Raw genomic sequence first — 14,390 nt, 5'->3', positions numbered from 1 at the left:
AGGTGTAAGAACCATCCAGTTGCCATTAGAGGTACTGCTGTGGAAACACACAAAAAGATGGCCCCTGGCTTTATGGGGACAGAGTCACCAGCTCTCCCTAGCTCCTGTGGCCAGGGGAGGAAGAAAAGGACTCAGCAAGTATGTGTGTCTAACGGCCTGTGAGGCTTTCCCCCAAATCTTAATCTCTCCCACCCTGGAATATTTACAATTCTGGTTCTTACCGTGTAGCACACATCTGGCCCGGACAGGACAGGTCCTCATGGTTGAGGCTAGGCCAGTGTCTGATGTGCAGGCTTCGAGGGGGCATTTTGGTTCCTGCACATGGCTTTGCTGAGCTGCTGCACCTCTAGGTCAGAACCCAGAAGGGTCCGTAGGCGGAGTCTGGCCCCTCCAGTGGCTGACAGAGCAGCTGGCATGGTGAGATGACATGGAGCCCTCAGTTTTCTCAGTAGAAGGAAAACTCCAAAGGATCATGGGAGGCCGGCCCTGGGTGGAGCTGGGCCTTCATAGCAACAGAGTCCCTGTGTCTCAGGGTTGGGGTGCAGAGTGCATGCAGCACAGAGCTGAGACTGACCCTGCTGCGGCGTAGGCCCAGGGCCTTGTGAGGGAGATCTGGGAGCCAGGCAGGCCTTGGCCTTGAGGGCACCAGCTGAGGAGTATTATGGACTCCAGAGGGAGACGCAAGGGTGGGGAACACGAGCCCAGCGACAGAAGGAGCACAGAGAAGTCCACACGGAGTTCTCAGAGCTCTCCTGACATCAGGTGACTGAATACAGCAAGTGAAAGTGCAGGGACTCCCCAAGGGTGAGCTGGGAGGACTCAAACGACAGAAGACTACTTAAGAGCACGAAGGAATCATCCAAGGTGATGGAGATGTGCTGGTGCTTTCCACATCTACCATAAATGGTGAAAATCCGAATGGTGTGAAAAAGGGGGCAGGGGGCGGGGACTTACACAGTGAGGCTGTGGGCAGAGAGGCTCTTTGGGGAGAAGGGAAGCGGCACACAGAAGGTCTCTCTCTCCGGGGAGCTCTCTACTCATAGCTAAGCACCCGGAGTTCTGAGTGCTCCCTGCCTGTCCAGATTCTCTCCTCAAAGTGGGATTCTTCCTGGGTTTCTTCCCCTAATGGCTCCCTCTTTCTAGGCTCCCTGAGTTTACGGAGAGTGAGAAGAGTAGGATCAAGGGCACCTTTGACTTTTTCGGGTTCAACCACTACACCACTGTCCTAGCTTACAACCTCGACTACCCGGCTGCCTTCTCCTCCTTTGATGCAGACAGGTAAGGTGGTCAACAGGGCCCGTGAGGCAGAAAGTGCCTGTGCCCGTTTGTGCTCAGGTCTGTTTGGCCTCAGAACAGGGTGTGCTTGATGGTTGCATCCAGCAATGGCCACACAACGCTGCCATTTCTGGGCCGCTGTCCCTAACCCATGTCCTTGGCTTCTTTCGTCAGCACAGAAGCTAAACCATCATTTATGTGCACGCGGTCACCTGGGAAACAAGAATAAGAAATCCTTGCACGAGCCCAACAGTAGTGGCACACACCTTTAATCCTAGCACTCGAGAGGCAGAGGCAGGGGGATCTCTGTGAGTTTGAGGCCAGCCTGGTCTACAGTGAGTTCCAGGACAGCCAGGGCTACACAGAGAAACCCTGTCTCAAAAATTAAAAAAAAAAAAATCGAGACTGTTGTTGTTGTTATAATTGCAATTTATTTATAACAGCAAAAGTTATTGTACCTTTTGTGTGTGAGAGCTGGGTATGTGCGGGGCTTCCTCTGTCTGCCTCCCCAGCACCAGAAGTACAGACAGGTACTGCTACGCCCCTTCCTCTTGTAGCTCATGCTTACAAGACCCATTCTCTGAAGGCAGAAGACAGGACGTGCAGAGCTGGTCCGTTACTGTGAAGTGTGTTCTGTGGGAAGGGTAGGTTCCATAAGCGAGACCTGGAGCTCATAAGCAGGAGCTGACGTTTGCCTTTAAACTTGCAGGGGCGTTGCTTCCATTGCAGACAGCTCTTGGCCAGTCTCTGGCTCCTTCTGGCTGAAGGTGACCCCTTTTGGCTTCCGGAGGATCTTGAACTGGCTGAAGGAGGAGTACAATAATCCTCCGATTTATGTCACCGAGAATGGTGTCTCCAGACGAGGAGAGCCGGAACTCAACGACACCGACAGGATCTACTACCTGCGCAGCTACATTAACGAAGCCCTCAAGGGTAAGAGCCCTGGCTTCCACCCTGCCTGGCCCAAATGAGCCCCTCGCTGCTGGAGCACCACAACGTCCGGAAGAGGACACTCTGGCAGCCCAAGGGCCTTTGCTCTTGAAGCATTTGTTTGAGGCTAGAATCTCAGGTCTTTTTCCTTCCTAGAAAGTAACACCCGTTGCCTGAACTGGCTAGACCTGGGTGTCCGACTCGAGTCCTCTGGAACCTTTAGGTTCTCTTGCTTCTTGGCATCTCTACAGCAGGCCGAGGGCAGCCTGGGCTTCTTGTTTCCAAGGCCGCAGGCTTGGGAGAGCACTCAGCTGGTAAAGTGCTCATCGCATACCCATGAGACGTGAATTCAATTCCAAAACCACGGCGGATCGTCTCTGGGCCCCACATGCACCCACACAGCACTCACACGAACACATGGCTGCACACTATGTGTGTGATACGTATGTAGACCCTCGGTTCTACTACAGCCAAGGGAATGGCCAGGGGTCCTATTACAGATCAGATCTTTTGCTTCTGGAAGCTCCTGTCTCTCTGTGGGGAAGAGTATTTCAGGGCCCTGACTCAGTCGCCTTAGCTACAGAAGAATGCAGTAGGGTTGTTCCACTCAGAACTGAGCCTTTCTAGAAAGATACCAGTGGCCCTGCAGTCCAGTGTAGAGGACCTGCTAAGACACAGGGTGGGCTCTCAGAGCTGAACTCACACTCTACTATTCGGGCAGTGGGGACAGCCATGAGGTGTCCTGCTGTGAAGAACACTTACACCAGGCCTGTGTTTGAGCAGCTGTACAGGACAAGGTGGACCTTCGAGGCTACACGGTATGGAGCATCATGGACAACTTTGAATGGGCCACAGGCTTCGCAGAGAGGTTCGGTGTGCACTTTGTGAACCGCTCTGACCCATCTTTGCCAAGGATCCCCAAGGCATCAGCCAAGTTCTATGCCACCATCGTCCGCTGCAATGGCTTTCCCGACCCTGCACAAGGACCTCATCCTTGTCTCCAGCAACCAGAAGGTGAGGTGGCTCTGGGAGGGACCAGCTAATGGGGCAAGGGCAAGAGGGAACTTTTCCCACCCACCTCCTAGTTCAGACGTTCGCCCACACTTTTGACCCCTTCACTCATTAGCAGGCGCTCCAGGGCTTGGGCTGCTACGGGACTCAGAGCTGATGTTGCCTGCAGAGACTAGGGTCCTGCTGTAGAACCGAGCGGATCTGGATTCTTCCAGCCCTGACCCCTGAACCACCAGGGCATCCTCCTTGAGGACAGATTCTTCCAGGCAGTTACTAGGTCAAGTTAGAGGACTGTGAAAGCATTGAGGCCAATACTCACTGGGTGACTAAAAATATAAATGACTATGAAAACCAGAGACCATTGTCCAAGTCAGGGTGTGCTTCAGATGCCCAAAATGATGCTTAAAACAGGGCCGTGGCTGTGGCTATGGCTGTGGCTGTGGCTGTCTCAGTTGGTGGGGAGCTCATCCAGTGTGCACGAGGTGATACCTAGCACCATACAAATGGGGTACGATAGCACACCCCTTAATCTTTTTTTAGTTGGATTTTTTTTATTTACATTTCAAATGTTATTCCCTTTCCCAGTTTTCTGGACATAAGTCCCCTCCCCTTCTTCTATAAGGGTGTTCCCCTCCCCATCCGTCCCCCTTCCCGCCCCCCCCACAGTCCCTACACTGGGGGGTCCAGCCTTGGCAGGACCAGGGCTTCTCCTCCCACTGATGCCCAACAAGGCCACCCTCTGCTACCTATGTGACTGGAGCCATGGGTCAGTCCATGTGTGCTCTTTGACACCCCTGTAATCTTAGCACTTAGGAGGGAGAGGCAGTAGAATTTGAAGTTCAAAGTCATCCATGGCTACCTACCTACTTAGAGGCGTCCCAGGAGAAAAAATGGCTCAGTAGGTAAAAGCACTGTGGCATGAGTTCAATACCAGGAACCCAAAATAGAATTCCTGAAAGTGGTCTTCTGACCCTACAGGAGCATCATGGTATGCACATACATATTATAAAACCAAATTAAAAACCAAAACAATTATAAAAACAGCAGAGCAGTGAAGGGGACCCAGGCCCACACCACAGCTGTGAGCTTGCTTGTCCTGCGCATGTTTGGGGTGCACTGTGCAGCCTCTGGACCGCAGCAGTCAGCAGGATTTTTCCGAGCCCACTGGTGGCTGACAGTGCCAGAGCCTGAGCCTCCGTTGCCTTTTCCTAGACGCTGCACCCACTGCCAGTCCCGTGCAGTCGGAAGTGCCCTTCCTGGGGCTGATGCTGGGCATCGCAGAAGCACAGACAGCGCTGTACGTGCTCTTCGCTCTGCTGCTGCTTGGAGCCTGCAGCCTGGCATTTCTGACCTACAAATACTGCCGGCGCTCCAAGCAAGGGAACGCGCAGCCAAGCCAGCACCAGCTGAGTCCAATTTCCTCCTTCTGAAAGTTGTACAGAGTGGCCTGATTTCTTTAAGAAGCCATGCTAGCACCAGACCCCTCCCTGCCTGCAGCAAGCGTCTTCCTCGTTCCTCGTGGCTTTGCGCACTGTTCGAGGTAATTTCTGTTGGTATCAGGAATTGCCCCTAGCAGTGACACCTTTTGGCTACTGTTGGCATGGCAATGGCCAAACATTCCCAGAAGACCTTTTGGATCAATTCGCACCTCCACCTGGGAATAAAAGGCAGATTCCCTGCCCCCTAGGTCTGTTTTTCTCTTCTTTCTGTCACCCCTTTCCTTTGTCTCCTTCCCCCATTAAAATCTCCCCACGTGGAACCGTGTTGGTGTTCGTTTGGTGTGCTCTGTCCCCACGGGTGTGGCCGATATTCTGATATTATTAACAACATTGGTGGCTTGTACAATTTCCATCTTGAGGCTTTTCAAGTTTCTAATTGTAATGAATTCATCTTCAGTACTGGGAGTTTTTCTGCAGTCTCTGAGAAGCCTGCAAGGCGCCCCTGTAGAAATGTAGACGCTGAAGTGCTAGTGGTTCTGGGTACTCATTTCAGTGTTTCATGGTAGACTCGTGTGTTCAGCACCTCCATGGGCTCCTTCTTGGGATGAGTACCCAAAAGCCGGGGAGTAGGAATGTCCAGGTTCTTTTAACAATTTTATGGTAAATATAATCCCTGTATTGGCACCTGATTGAAACATTCTAAGACCCCAAGTATGTCCACATGTCCAATCCTGGTTTCAAACCGTGGAGGTAAATTTAATATTTAGGGGGATGCACCATCCCCTTGTTTTAGAATTAGAACCTCCACAGTGGGAATCTGGGAACATGCATATTAGTAGGACGGGAGGTATAAGTCAAACAATGCAGTGTATTAGGTGATAAAATTCTTTTTTTTTCTTTTTTTTTTTCTTCTTCTCTTTTCTTTTTTTTTCCGGAGCTGGGGACTGAACCCAGGGCCTTGCGCTTGCTAGGCAAGCGCTCTACCACTGAGCTAAATCCCCAACCCCAGGTGATAAAATTCTTAAGAACAGGAGAAAGGGGCCAGGCAAGAAAGCTAGGGGTGGCTCGTTGAGAGCTGGTGGAACAGCCAGATCAGGTGACAAATAGCATTCAGTCACACAGCTAAATGAGGAAGCTTTCTTGGGATGAAAAAGCCAGTGCAAAAATAAGTGCAAGCTTTGTGCCTTGAAACAGAAAGGCAAGCAGAGGGGCAGTCGGAGTCTGTTACCGACTGTCTCTCTGGACTTAGATTCTCCTTAAGGAGTACCTCCCTTCAGTGTCAGCTTGGTGGCTCTGCCTCTCAAGAGACCCAGCCTCTGAAGGACACTAGGCTTCCAGTAAGAACTAATAACAAAAGGGTGGAGAGATGGTTAGGACCCGGGTGCTAGATGCCAAGCGGCTGACAAAAGAACTGTATGGCTCGTCTGCATTTGGGGGGAAGTTTCTTCCAGGCTGTCAGACACTCCTGGCGACCTTGAGTCAAGAGACCAGGAGAAAATAGCATCTGAGTATTGAAGGAGGCTCACCCAGGCGGGTGTGGTCCGATTGAAGCCCCTGGTATCAGAGAGCAAGCTATAGTCAGAGATGACTGGCTATAAGGACTCTTTCTGCTGCCATTCCTGAGATAAGAGTCCACGGTTAAACAGGGCATCCTGCCTCTTATATCCAATAAAGAGATTGCTAACACTGGAGTACTGACCTTTAATAGAACTACAGCCCTCCCAGGACTTCAGCAGCAGTCCTTCACCAAGCTGTCTCACTGGGTTAGAGGCCCATGGAGAAGAAAACATTGACCCTGACCTTGGCCACAGCCTCTAGTTGGAGTAGCTGAAGAGCCCGTGCCAAGACTTTCTCCTCTTATCATCCTAGAGTAAGGCCTGTTCTGTCTGGCAAAACAAAGTTCCTCGCAGTCTGCTGCAGACTCTTTCTGAAACTACTTTAGGGGCTTCCCTGCCCCCCAACCTGGGGCGTTTTGACCACAGGGGCAGGAACTGACTGTTGCGGGGATAGAATCAGAGGTACTCTCTGTGTCAGTGATGACTAACGGGAAAGGTGACTTAATGCTGGAGACTGACTCCTCTCCTGGAATAGGGCCAGCAGATGAGGCAGGCTCCCTGGCAGAAAATAATTTCTCGCAAGCAAATTATTTCTAAGTTGAGCACCAAGAGGACCAAATAAAACTCTTTGACAAACAAAACAAACTGTTCCATGATTTTAAACACAGTTGTCAGTCCAAGTCCAAAAATGAAACAAAAGTCAAAAAGACACTGGACAATACCTCAGAAAACAAACTAGACAAACAAGACCAAGACAAGGCATCCTATAAGCAATTTCCACAGATGCCTGATACCTTCAGTATTTGGCCCAAACTGCAGCTTAACCTTAGCTGCTTCCGGGATGAGGAGGACTATCTGATCCCACCTCCCAATGGGATTCTAGAGTGTCCTCTAGATTCCTTTCTCCTCCTAGAATATCCTCTAGGGCCTGTGACTAGCATGTCTGCCTGTCACTGCCGTAAGCCCCTCACAGGGCCCACAGCAACCACCAAAGGGACTCTAACCCCTCTCCAGGGGGGACTCAAACCCTTCAGACAGCAGATGCAGACAACACAAGACAACATGAAACCAAGACGAGACATGACACAGAGACAAAACAGAAAGTAACACAGAACACAAAACACAGATTTGCTCGAGCTTACCTCTGATCTCCTCGACAGTTGTGGTCTGAGGGGAGTGCAGTTCCTGGCAGGTGCACCAAAATGTTTCAAGACCCCATAGTGGCCTTAACTCAGGAGTGCCACCCACAGAGCACAGATTGACAAAGTGACCGCTGCAATAGCATGAGGGTATAAGGTTTTTAATCCATGTATGTGGGGTTGCTCATCCATGCAGGGAAAGGCAAACTTGAACCCAAAAAGCACACAACTTTTATCCATTACAGAGGGCAGACTGGAGCAACAGGGTTAGCTGATCCATTAAACAGTCACTAACTCGGCACTGTCTCTTGTATCAACTGTTCCCTTCTGGGGGAACTATGGACAAATATTCCTACAAAATCTAAGAATTTAAAAAAAAATTTTTTTAACCCTATTCTTCATGTCCTGAGTGACTCCCTCAGTCCTGTTACAAAAGGTGACTGTAGAATGCTTGTCCCATCACTCACCACTGAGATCTGCATCCTCCGGGGAGAAACACACACCAAGCCTCTGAACCAAGGTCGGGCAGTCCATGGTTGCCAGAAGCAGGGGAGCAAAGTCTCTGAGGGGGAGCAAAGGCTCCGACAAACAAGGCAGACAGGCCTGTCTATTCACAGGGGACGGTGTTCTCCTCCAGGAGACCTCCAAACAGCCGCACGTTGGGCGCCATTTGTAAGCGATGGTGCTGGGTGGTACCTGGAAGAGGATGGGGGACAAGGGACACGAAGAAGGACACCAAGACAAGAGTCTGATCAAGGCGACAATTTTATTGTTCCCCAAGGCTGAATTTATACCATAACATGGGTAACAGAGGGAGGGGGGAAGTGTGAAACATTTACACAGGTCAAGGACACAGTATTCGTGTTGTCAGGGAATCAGCTGATGTTGACAGGTTGTCAGAAAGGCCACAGGTCTGTCATATCTATTAGTCAGCAGGATGTTGGTTTCTCAGAAAGGTTACAGGTCATCACATTGGGCATCTTGACGTCAGATGTATTTCTCAGCACGGTCAGAACTTTATCATATCATTATTCATCCTGACCACCAGGTTTGTATTAGTCTTCTGCAGCTGGCTGGGGATTTTCCATCAACCCGGTCATACTTAATTCTAACCATAATAATAACATCAACAATGGAGGGCTTCAAAGGCATCGCTCCCAACACTCGGGAGCATGGGCTTCCTTTGGTAAGAACCTGCCCCTGCCCCCTCTTGCAGTTCTTTCCGTAAACCTATGTAGACTAAAACTGAAAACAGACACCATGTATCGAGTCCTGTTGTGGCCGCTCTTGAGAAGCAGTCAATGGGAATGCATGAAGCTACACCAAGCGTTTCCAAACCCAGACCCCAGCTGCTGCCTTATATTCCTCGGGGGCTTTTTCTATCTCCCTTGCCAACTTTTATGGCACTCCTGGCTCTCCTGAAGTCAGACACTGGGCCCTGGCAGGGCATGAAGGCCAAGTGATTTGAGCCTGGCCTGGGAGCTCCTTTCCCTTCTGTCTGTGGTGTGCTCATGTAGGTGTGTGTGTGTGTGGGAAATCCCTGACCATCCTGCATTCCCTCCCTCCCCTCTGTCAGCGCTCTCTTCAGCCTGTGAAACCTTTCTGAAAACACCACCCAGTCTAAGCTCAGGGCCCACCCCCTCTGGATCACTTCCCCCTCCACCTTACAGCTTGGCTACACTACCCTGGGATTTTATTTCTCTCTACTGTAAGTTTCTTGGGACCAATGACTTTGCCCGTCTTTGGCCAGAACATTTTGGAAACAAAAGTGGAAATCATAGCTGCTCCTTTGTTTAGCCATTTACAAAAGAAACCACGACTGCAATGGGAGAAGGTGAAGATTCAGCCCTTAGTAACTGTCCTGAAGACTCAAAGAAACAACCACAGTGGAGAGCACTGGGAGCCCCATTTGTCCCATGCCATTTCAGACAGCTAGGAAATTATTACCTAGCGAACTAATTGTCTTTTTGAGACAGGAGCTCTCTGTGTAACATATCTGGCTGTCCTGGAACTCTGATCCCTCTGCCTCTGACTGTTGGGATTAAAGACCCGTACCACCACAGTCCAGCCAGGATGTTATTTTAAAATAAAAAGCAAGCTAGATGTGGTGATACACACACACCTTCAATCCTGGTACTTGGGAGGCAGAGGCAGGAGGATCTCTGTGAGTTTGAAACCAGCCTGGTCTAAATAGCAACCTCCAGGACAGCCAGGTCTTCATAAAGAAACCCTGTGTCAGCTATTAACCAATTAAATAACTCAGGGCCTCTGGGCTGGAGAGATGGCTCAGTGGTTAAGAGGTGCTGAGTTCAATTCCCAGCACCCACATGGTGGTTCACAACCATCTGTAATGGAATCCGATGCCCTCTTCTGGTGTGTCTGAAGACAACTGCAGTGTATTCATATAAATAAAAATAATAAATCTTAAAAAAAAAAGAAAAACAAAATGAACTCAGGACCTCTGGAAAAGCAGTCAGTGCTCTTAACCGCTGAGCCATCTCTCCAGCCCCTCACACAACTTTTAAAAGCTAATCAGCATCTTTCATAATCCAAACCTCAAATGTTCTTTAGGGTAACAAACCATGTCCCATGGGAGTGATTGCAACAGGGTTTTTCTGGGTAGCCTCATATGTCCTGGAACTCTAGACCTGTGTTAAATTTTAATATAGTTTACATTTTTTAAAGTTTTTACTACATGTGTATGAATATTTTGCTTGAATGTACGTAAACATACTACTTGTTACCCGATGCTTGCAGAGGCCGGTGGAGGGCGCTATATCCCTTGGAACTGAAGTTAGGGATCGTGTAGGCCATTGTTGGTGATAGGAACTGAACCTGGGACCTCTGAAAGACCAGCAAGTGTTCTGACTGCTGGGCCATCTCTCTAGCTGCGATTGATAACATCTGGTCATGACTCTTTCTGCCCAAGGAACGCCCTCAGAGTTAGAAGCACCCATGTTTGACCTGTGGTAATACATGTCTATAACCCCTGTATTCTCAAGCAGAGACAGTAGGATAACCCTAAGTTCAAGGCTACCTTGATGTACATGGAGTTACAGTGTCAGCCCTGGATAAATAATTATGCCCTTTTTCAAAAGATTCTAAACCAAACCCATTTTGGCAGTCTTTTCCTATTAACAGAAAAAGAATGTGCGTTCACCAAAAGTTTCTGACTGCCGAGCTAGTCGTACAGCCTTTAAATAAGGAATTTTTAAAGATTGTATATATGTATGGGTGTTTTGCCTCTATGCGTGTATCACATGCATGCAGTGCCCACAGAAGCCAGAATAGGGCACTGGATCCCCAGAACCGTAGTTACAGACAGTTACAAGCTGTAGTATGGATGCAGAGACAGACTCCAGCCCAAGTCCTCTGGGCGAGCAGTCAGTGCTCTTAACTGCTGAGCCATGTCCTCAGCTCCCTGAACAGAAATTCCTGCGATAGAGATGCTTATAAAATAACAAACCAGGCAGAATCACTTCTTTTCTTCTTCTTCTTCTTCTTCTTCTTCTTCTTCTTCTTCTTCTTCTTCTTCTTCTTCTTCTTCTTCTTCTTCTTCTCCTCCTCCTCCTCCTCCTCCTCCTCCTCCTCTTCCTCCTCCTCCTCCTTGTCCTCCTCCTCCTCCTCCTTGTCCTCCTTCTCCTCCTCCTCTTTCTCCTCCTCCTCCTCTTCCTTGTCCTCCTCCTCCTCCTCCTTGTCCTCCTCCTCCTCCTCCTCCTCCTTGTCCTCCTTGTCCTCCTCCTCCTCCTCCTCCCCTCCTCCTCCTCCCCCTCCTCCTCCTTCTCCTCCTCCCCCTCCTCCTCCTTCTCCTTCTCCTCCTCCTCCTCCCCCTCCCCCCCCTCCTCCTCCTCCTCCTCCTTCTCTTTTTCGGAGCTGGGGACCGAACCCAGGCAAAATCACTCTTACTTGCTTTTAAATTTTTATTATTTTATATGTATGGGTATTTTGCCAGTTTGTATGTCTATGTGTCACATGAGTGCCTGGTTTCCAGGGGAGCCAGAAGAGGGAGTTCCCCACAGTTATGAGCGGCCATGAGGACCGGGAATGAAAACTCAGGGACTCTAGAAGAGTAGCCGTTGCTCTTAATTGCTGAGCCATCTTTCTGGGCACATAATAATCTTTAAAATTAGCCAAAAACTGGGGGCAGGGGCTAGGAATTGAACCTTCGAATCTCTGATAAGAAGTGTTTTGCCACCATGCTCTATGTCGCTGGCCTCAAACTAGAAAGCCGCCTACCTCTACCTCCTAAGTGCTAGGATTACAGGCAGGCACGTACCATCATGGCTGTAGGCTTAGGTTTTTTTAAACCTCCTTTTTTTATTTAAGAATTACTTATTTTCAGAGCTTCCAGGGACTAAGCCACTACCTAAAGACTATACATGGACTGACCCTGGACTCTGACCTCATAGGTAGCAATGAATATCCTAGTAAGAGCACCAGTGGAAGGGGAAGCCCTGGGTCCTGCTAAGACTGAACCCCCAGTGAACTAGACTGTGGGGGGGAGGGCGGCAATGGGGGGAGGGTTGGGAGGGGAACACCCATAAGGAAGGGGAGGGGGATGTTTGCCCGGAAACCGGGAAAGGGAATAACACTCGAAATGTATATAAGAAATACTCGGGGCTGGGGATTTAGCTCAGTGGTAGAGCGCTTACCTAGGAAGTGCAAGGCCCTGGGTTTGGTCCCCAGCTCCGAAAAAAAAGAACCAAAAAAAAAAAAAAATACTCAAGTTAATAAAAAAAAAATTACTTATTTTGGGATTGGGGATTTAGCTCAGTGGTAGAGCGCTTGCCTAGGAAGCGCAAGGCCCTGGGTTCGGTCCCCAGCTCCGAAAAAAAGAAAAAAAAAGATTTATTTTATGTGAGTACACTGTCACTGTCTTCAGACACACCAGAAGGGCACCAGATCTCATTACAGATGGTTGTGAGCCACCAAGTAGTTGCTGGGAATTGAACTCAGCACCTCTGGAAGAGCAGTCAGTGCTCTTAACCGCTGAGCCATCTTTCTAGCCCCTAACCAAGTAATTTTGAATAACCACAGAATATAACCAACGGTGAGTAATCAGTTGGGTCCTTATGTCCAGCAAACTGATACAGACAGTAAGAATGAGACAGCTAGCTGTGTGTGGGCAGATCAAGATCTCTGAGACTAAAAAAAGAGCAAAATGCAGGGTAGTACATACAATATGATCCCATTTATTTAAAAATAAAGATTACATATTTGCTTATATGCATAAAATTTTTCTGAAAATTACATTAGAAATTATTAATAGTTACCTCTGGGTAATGGTAGTGGGGTGAGATGCCAGGACACAGACATCATTTTCTTATATTTTGGAACTTTTCCAACCATGCATACTTTTTAAAAGAGATAATGTTGAAGAGGAATCCTCTTATTCACACATGAATTAAGGACATTTTAATACTTCTATTTTATTTTCTTCAAGACAAATTGACTTGAGGTACTTAATGTTTTTCCAGGATTCATACCCACTTGACAAGTAGTTTTTAAAAATCACATATTGCCTTGTTATTGGAGAGACAGATCTCATTCAGCCTGGGCAGGACTTGAACCTGTACCTGAGGATAAATGTGAACTTCTGATCTCACTGCCTCCACCTCCTACTTGGACCCAGGAATGAGAAGCCACCCCAGCTTGCTGGACTTTTAGAAGATGACTGGATTTTTGTTGTTTTTTTTTGTTCGGAGCTGGGGACCGAACCCAGGGCCTTGCGCTTGCTAGGCAAGCGCTCTACCACTGAGCTAAATCCCCAACCCCAGATGGCTGGATTTTTTTTTTTTTTTTTTTTTTTTTTTGGTTCTTTTTTTCGGAGCTGGGGACCGAACCCAGGGCCTTGCGCTTCCTAGGCAAGCGCTCTACCACTGAGCTAAATCCCCAACCCCAGATGGCTGGATTTTAAATGCAATGTTACTAGAAAGTTTTTTTTTTTTAAAGAAGATTTATTTATTATATACAATGTAGCTGTTTTCAGATACACCATAGAAAGCAACAGATCTCATTACGGTTGGTTGTGAGCCACCATGTGGTTGCTGGGATTTGAACTCAGGACCTCTGGAAGAGCAGTCAGTGCTCTTAACCACTGAGCCATCTCTCCAGCCCTAGAAAGTTTTTTAAAACTCTCATTTTTGTTGTTTTTACCTTAGAGCCCTGGCTGGCCTGAACTTGTTAAGTAGACCAGGCTGGCCCTTACACTCAGAGATCCACGTGGATCTGATTCCCAAGTGCTGGGATTTTAAGTGTGAGCCACCGTGCCTGGCAAAAATTCTCTTTAAACAGTGTAACTAATGTGATCAATGCAGAAGACTGCAAGAATTTAAGAGTATAAGAGAACTAACTACAAGGACATACAATCATTACTGTTTCTTCTTTATACACACAACTTATTTACAGAGCTGAACTCGTCCTGAGCCTACACACTGTGCCTCCTGCCTTCTTCTCACCACCACAGCGGCCATTTAGTAAACACGGCAAGTGCTGGATTAGCATGCACCATTTAGTTGTTTCCAGTTTTGAGTTAACTAATAGCGGGTCTAGGCATAGCTAAACTTGTGCAGTGAGGATCCTTACTTAGAGAAGGCTGTTGTGTCAAAGTATGAAACATCTACAGTTCCTGGGCGCACTCTCAGGAAGGCTCTGCCGCCCAGCACTTGAGCGGCCACTGCTCTCACCCGCACTACTGGCTTACAAGCTTCTGACTCCACAGGGGACAAGAGTTCCTCCTCTCCACACAAATCCAAGTTCTCTGACACAGCGTGACTTTCCACTCTAAGAACAGAAGAACGGCAAAACAGACCCCACGTTTCAGACCTCAGGACTTTGAGAGGAACTTCTGAGTCTGAGTCTGGGAGTGCTTTCCAAACGTAGGCATAATGGGAGGAGTCTCTGCTGTGGTCCGGCCTGTGTGACTGCTGAGTGTGAGATCTCAGTACACGAGTGAACACTCCAAGCTGCAGACTGGCCATTATCGTCTGTCTGGCATCAATGAGGAAAGATTATAAAACAAATGCATCAGTAACCTAGGA

General features: G+C 48.5%; 1 protein-coding gene across 1 annotated transcript in view; it reads left to right on the top strand.

Annotated features, from left to right (window-relative positions):
* The window catches only part of Lct (lactase), a 42,526-nt gene extending 37,554 nt beyond the window's left edge, over positions 1-4,972 (top strand). Inside the window, exons 14-17 of the mRNA NM_053841.1 lie at positions 1,144-1,278; positions 1,985-2,208; positions 2,989-3,219; positions 4,429-4,972. Coding sequence (NP_446293.1) covers positions 1,144-1,278; positions 1,985-2,208; positions 2,989-3,219; positions 4,429-4,646 — 808 coding nt within the window. The 3' untranslated portion in view covers positions 4,647-4,972. The remainder of the gene's footprint in view (positions 1-1,143; positions 1,279-1,984; positions 2,209-2,988; positions 3,220-4,428) is intronic.
* The last annotated feature ends 9,418 nt before the right edge of the window (positions 4,973-14,390 follow it).

Source organism: Rattus norvegicus, chromosome 13 (genome assembly GCF_036323735.1).
Source record: "Rattus norvegicus strain BN/NHsdMcwi chromosome 13, GRCr8, whole genome shotgun sequence".
Lineage (NCBI taxonomy): Eukaryota > Metazoa > Chordata > Mammalia > Rodentia > Muridae > Rattus > Rattus norvegicus.
This window is presented reverse-complemented; position numbering and strand designations above follow the sequence as displayed.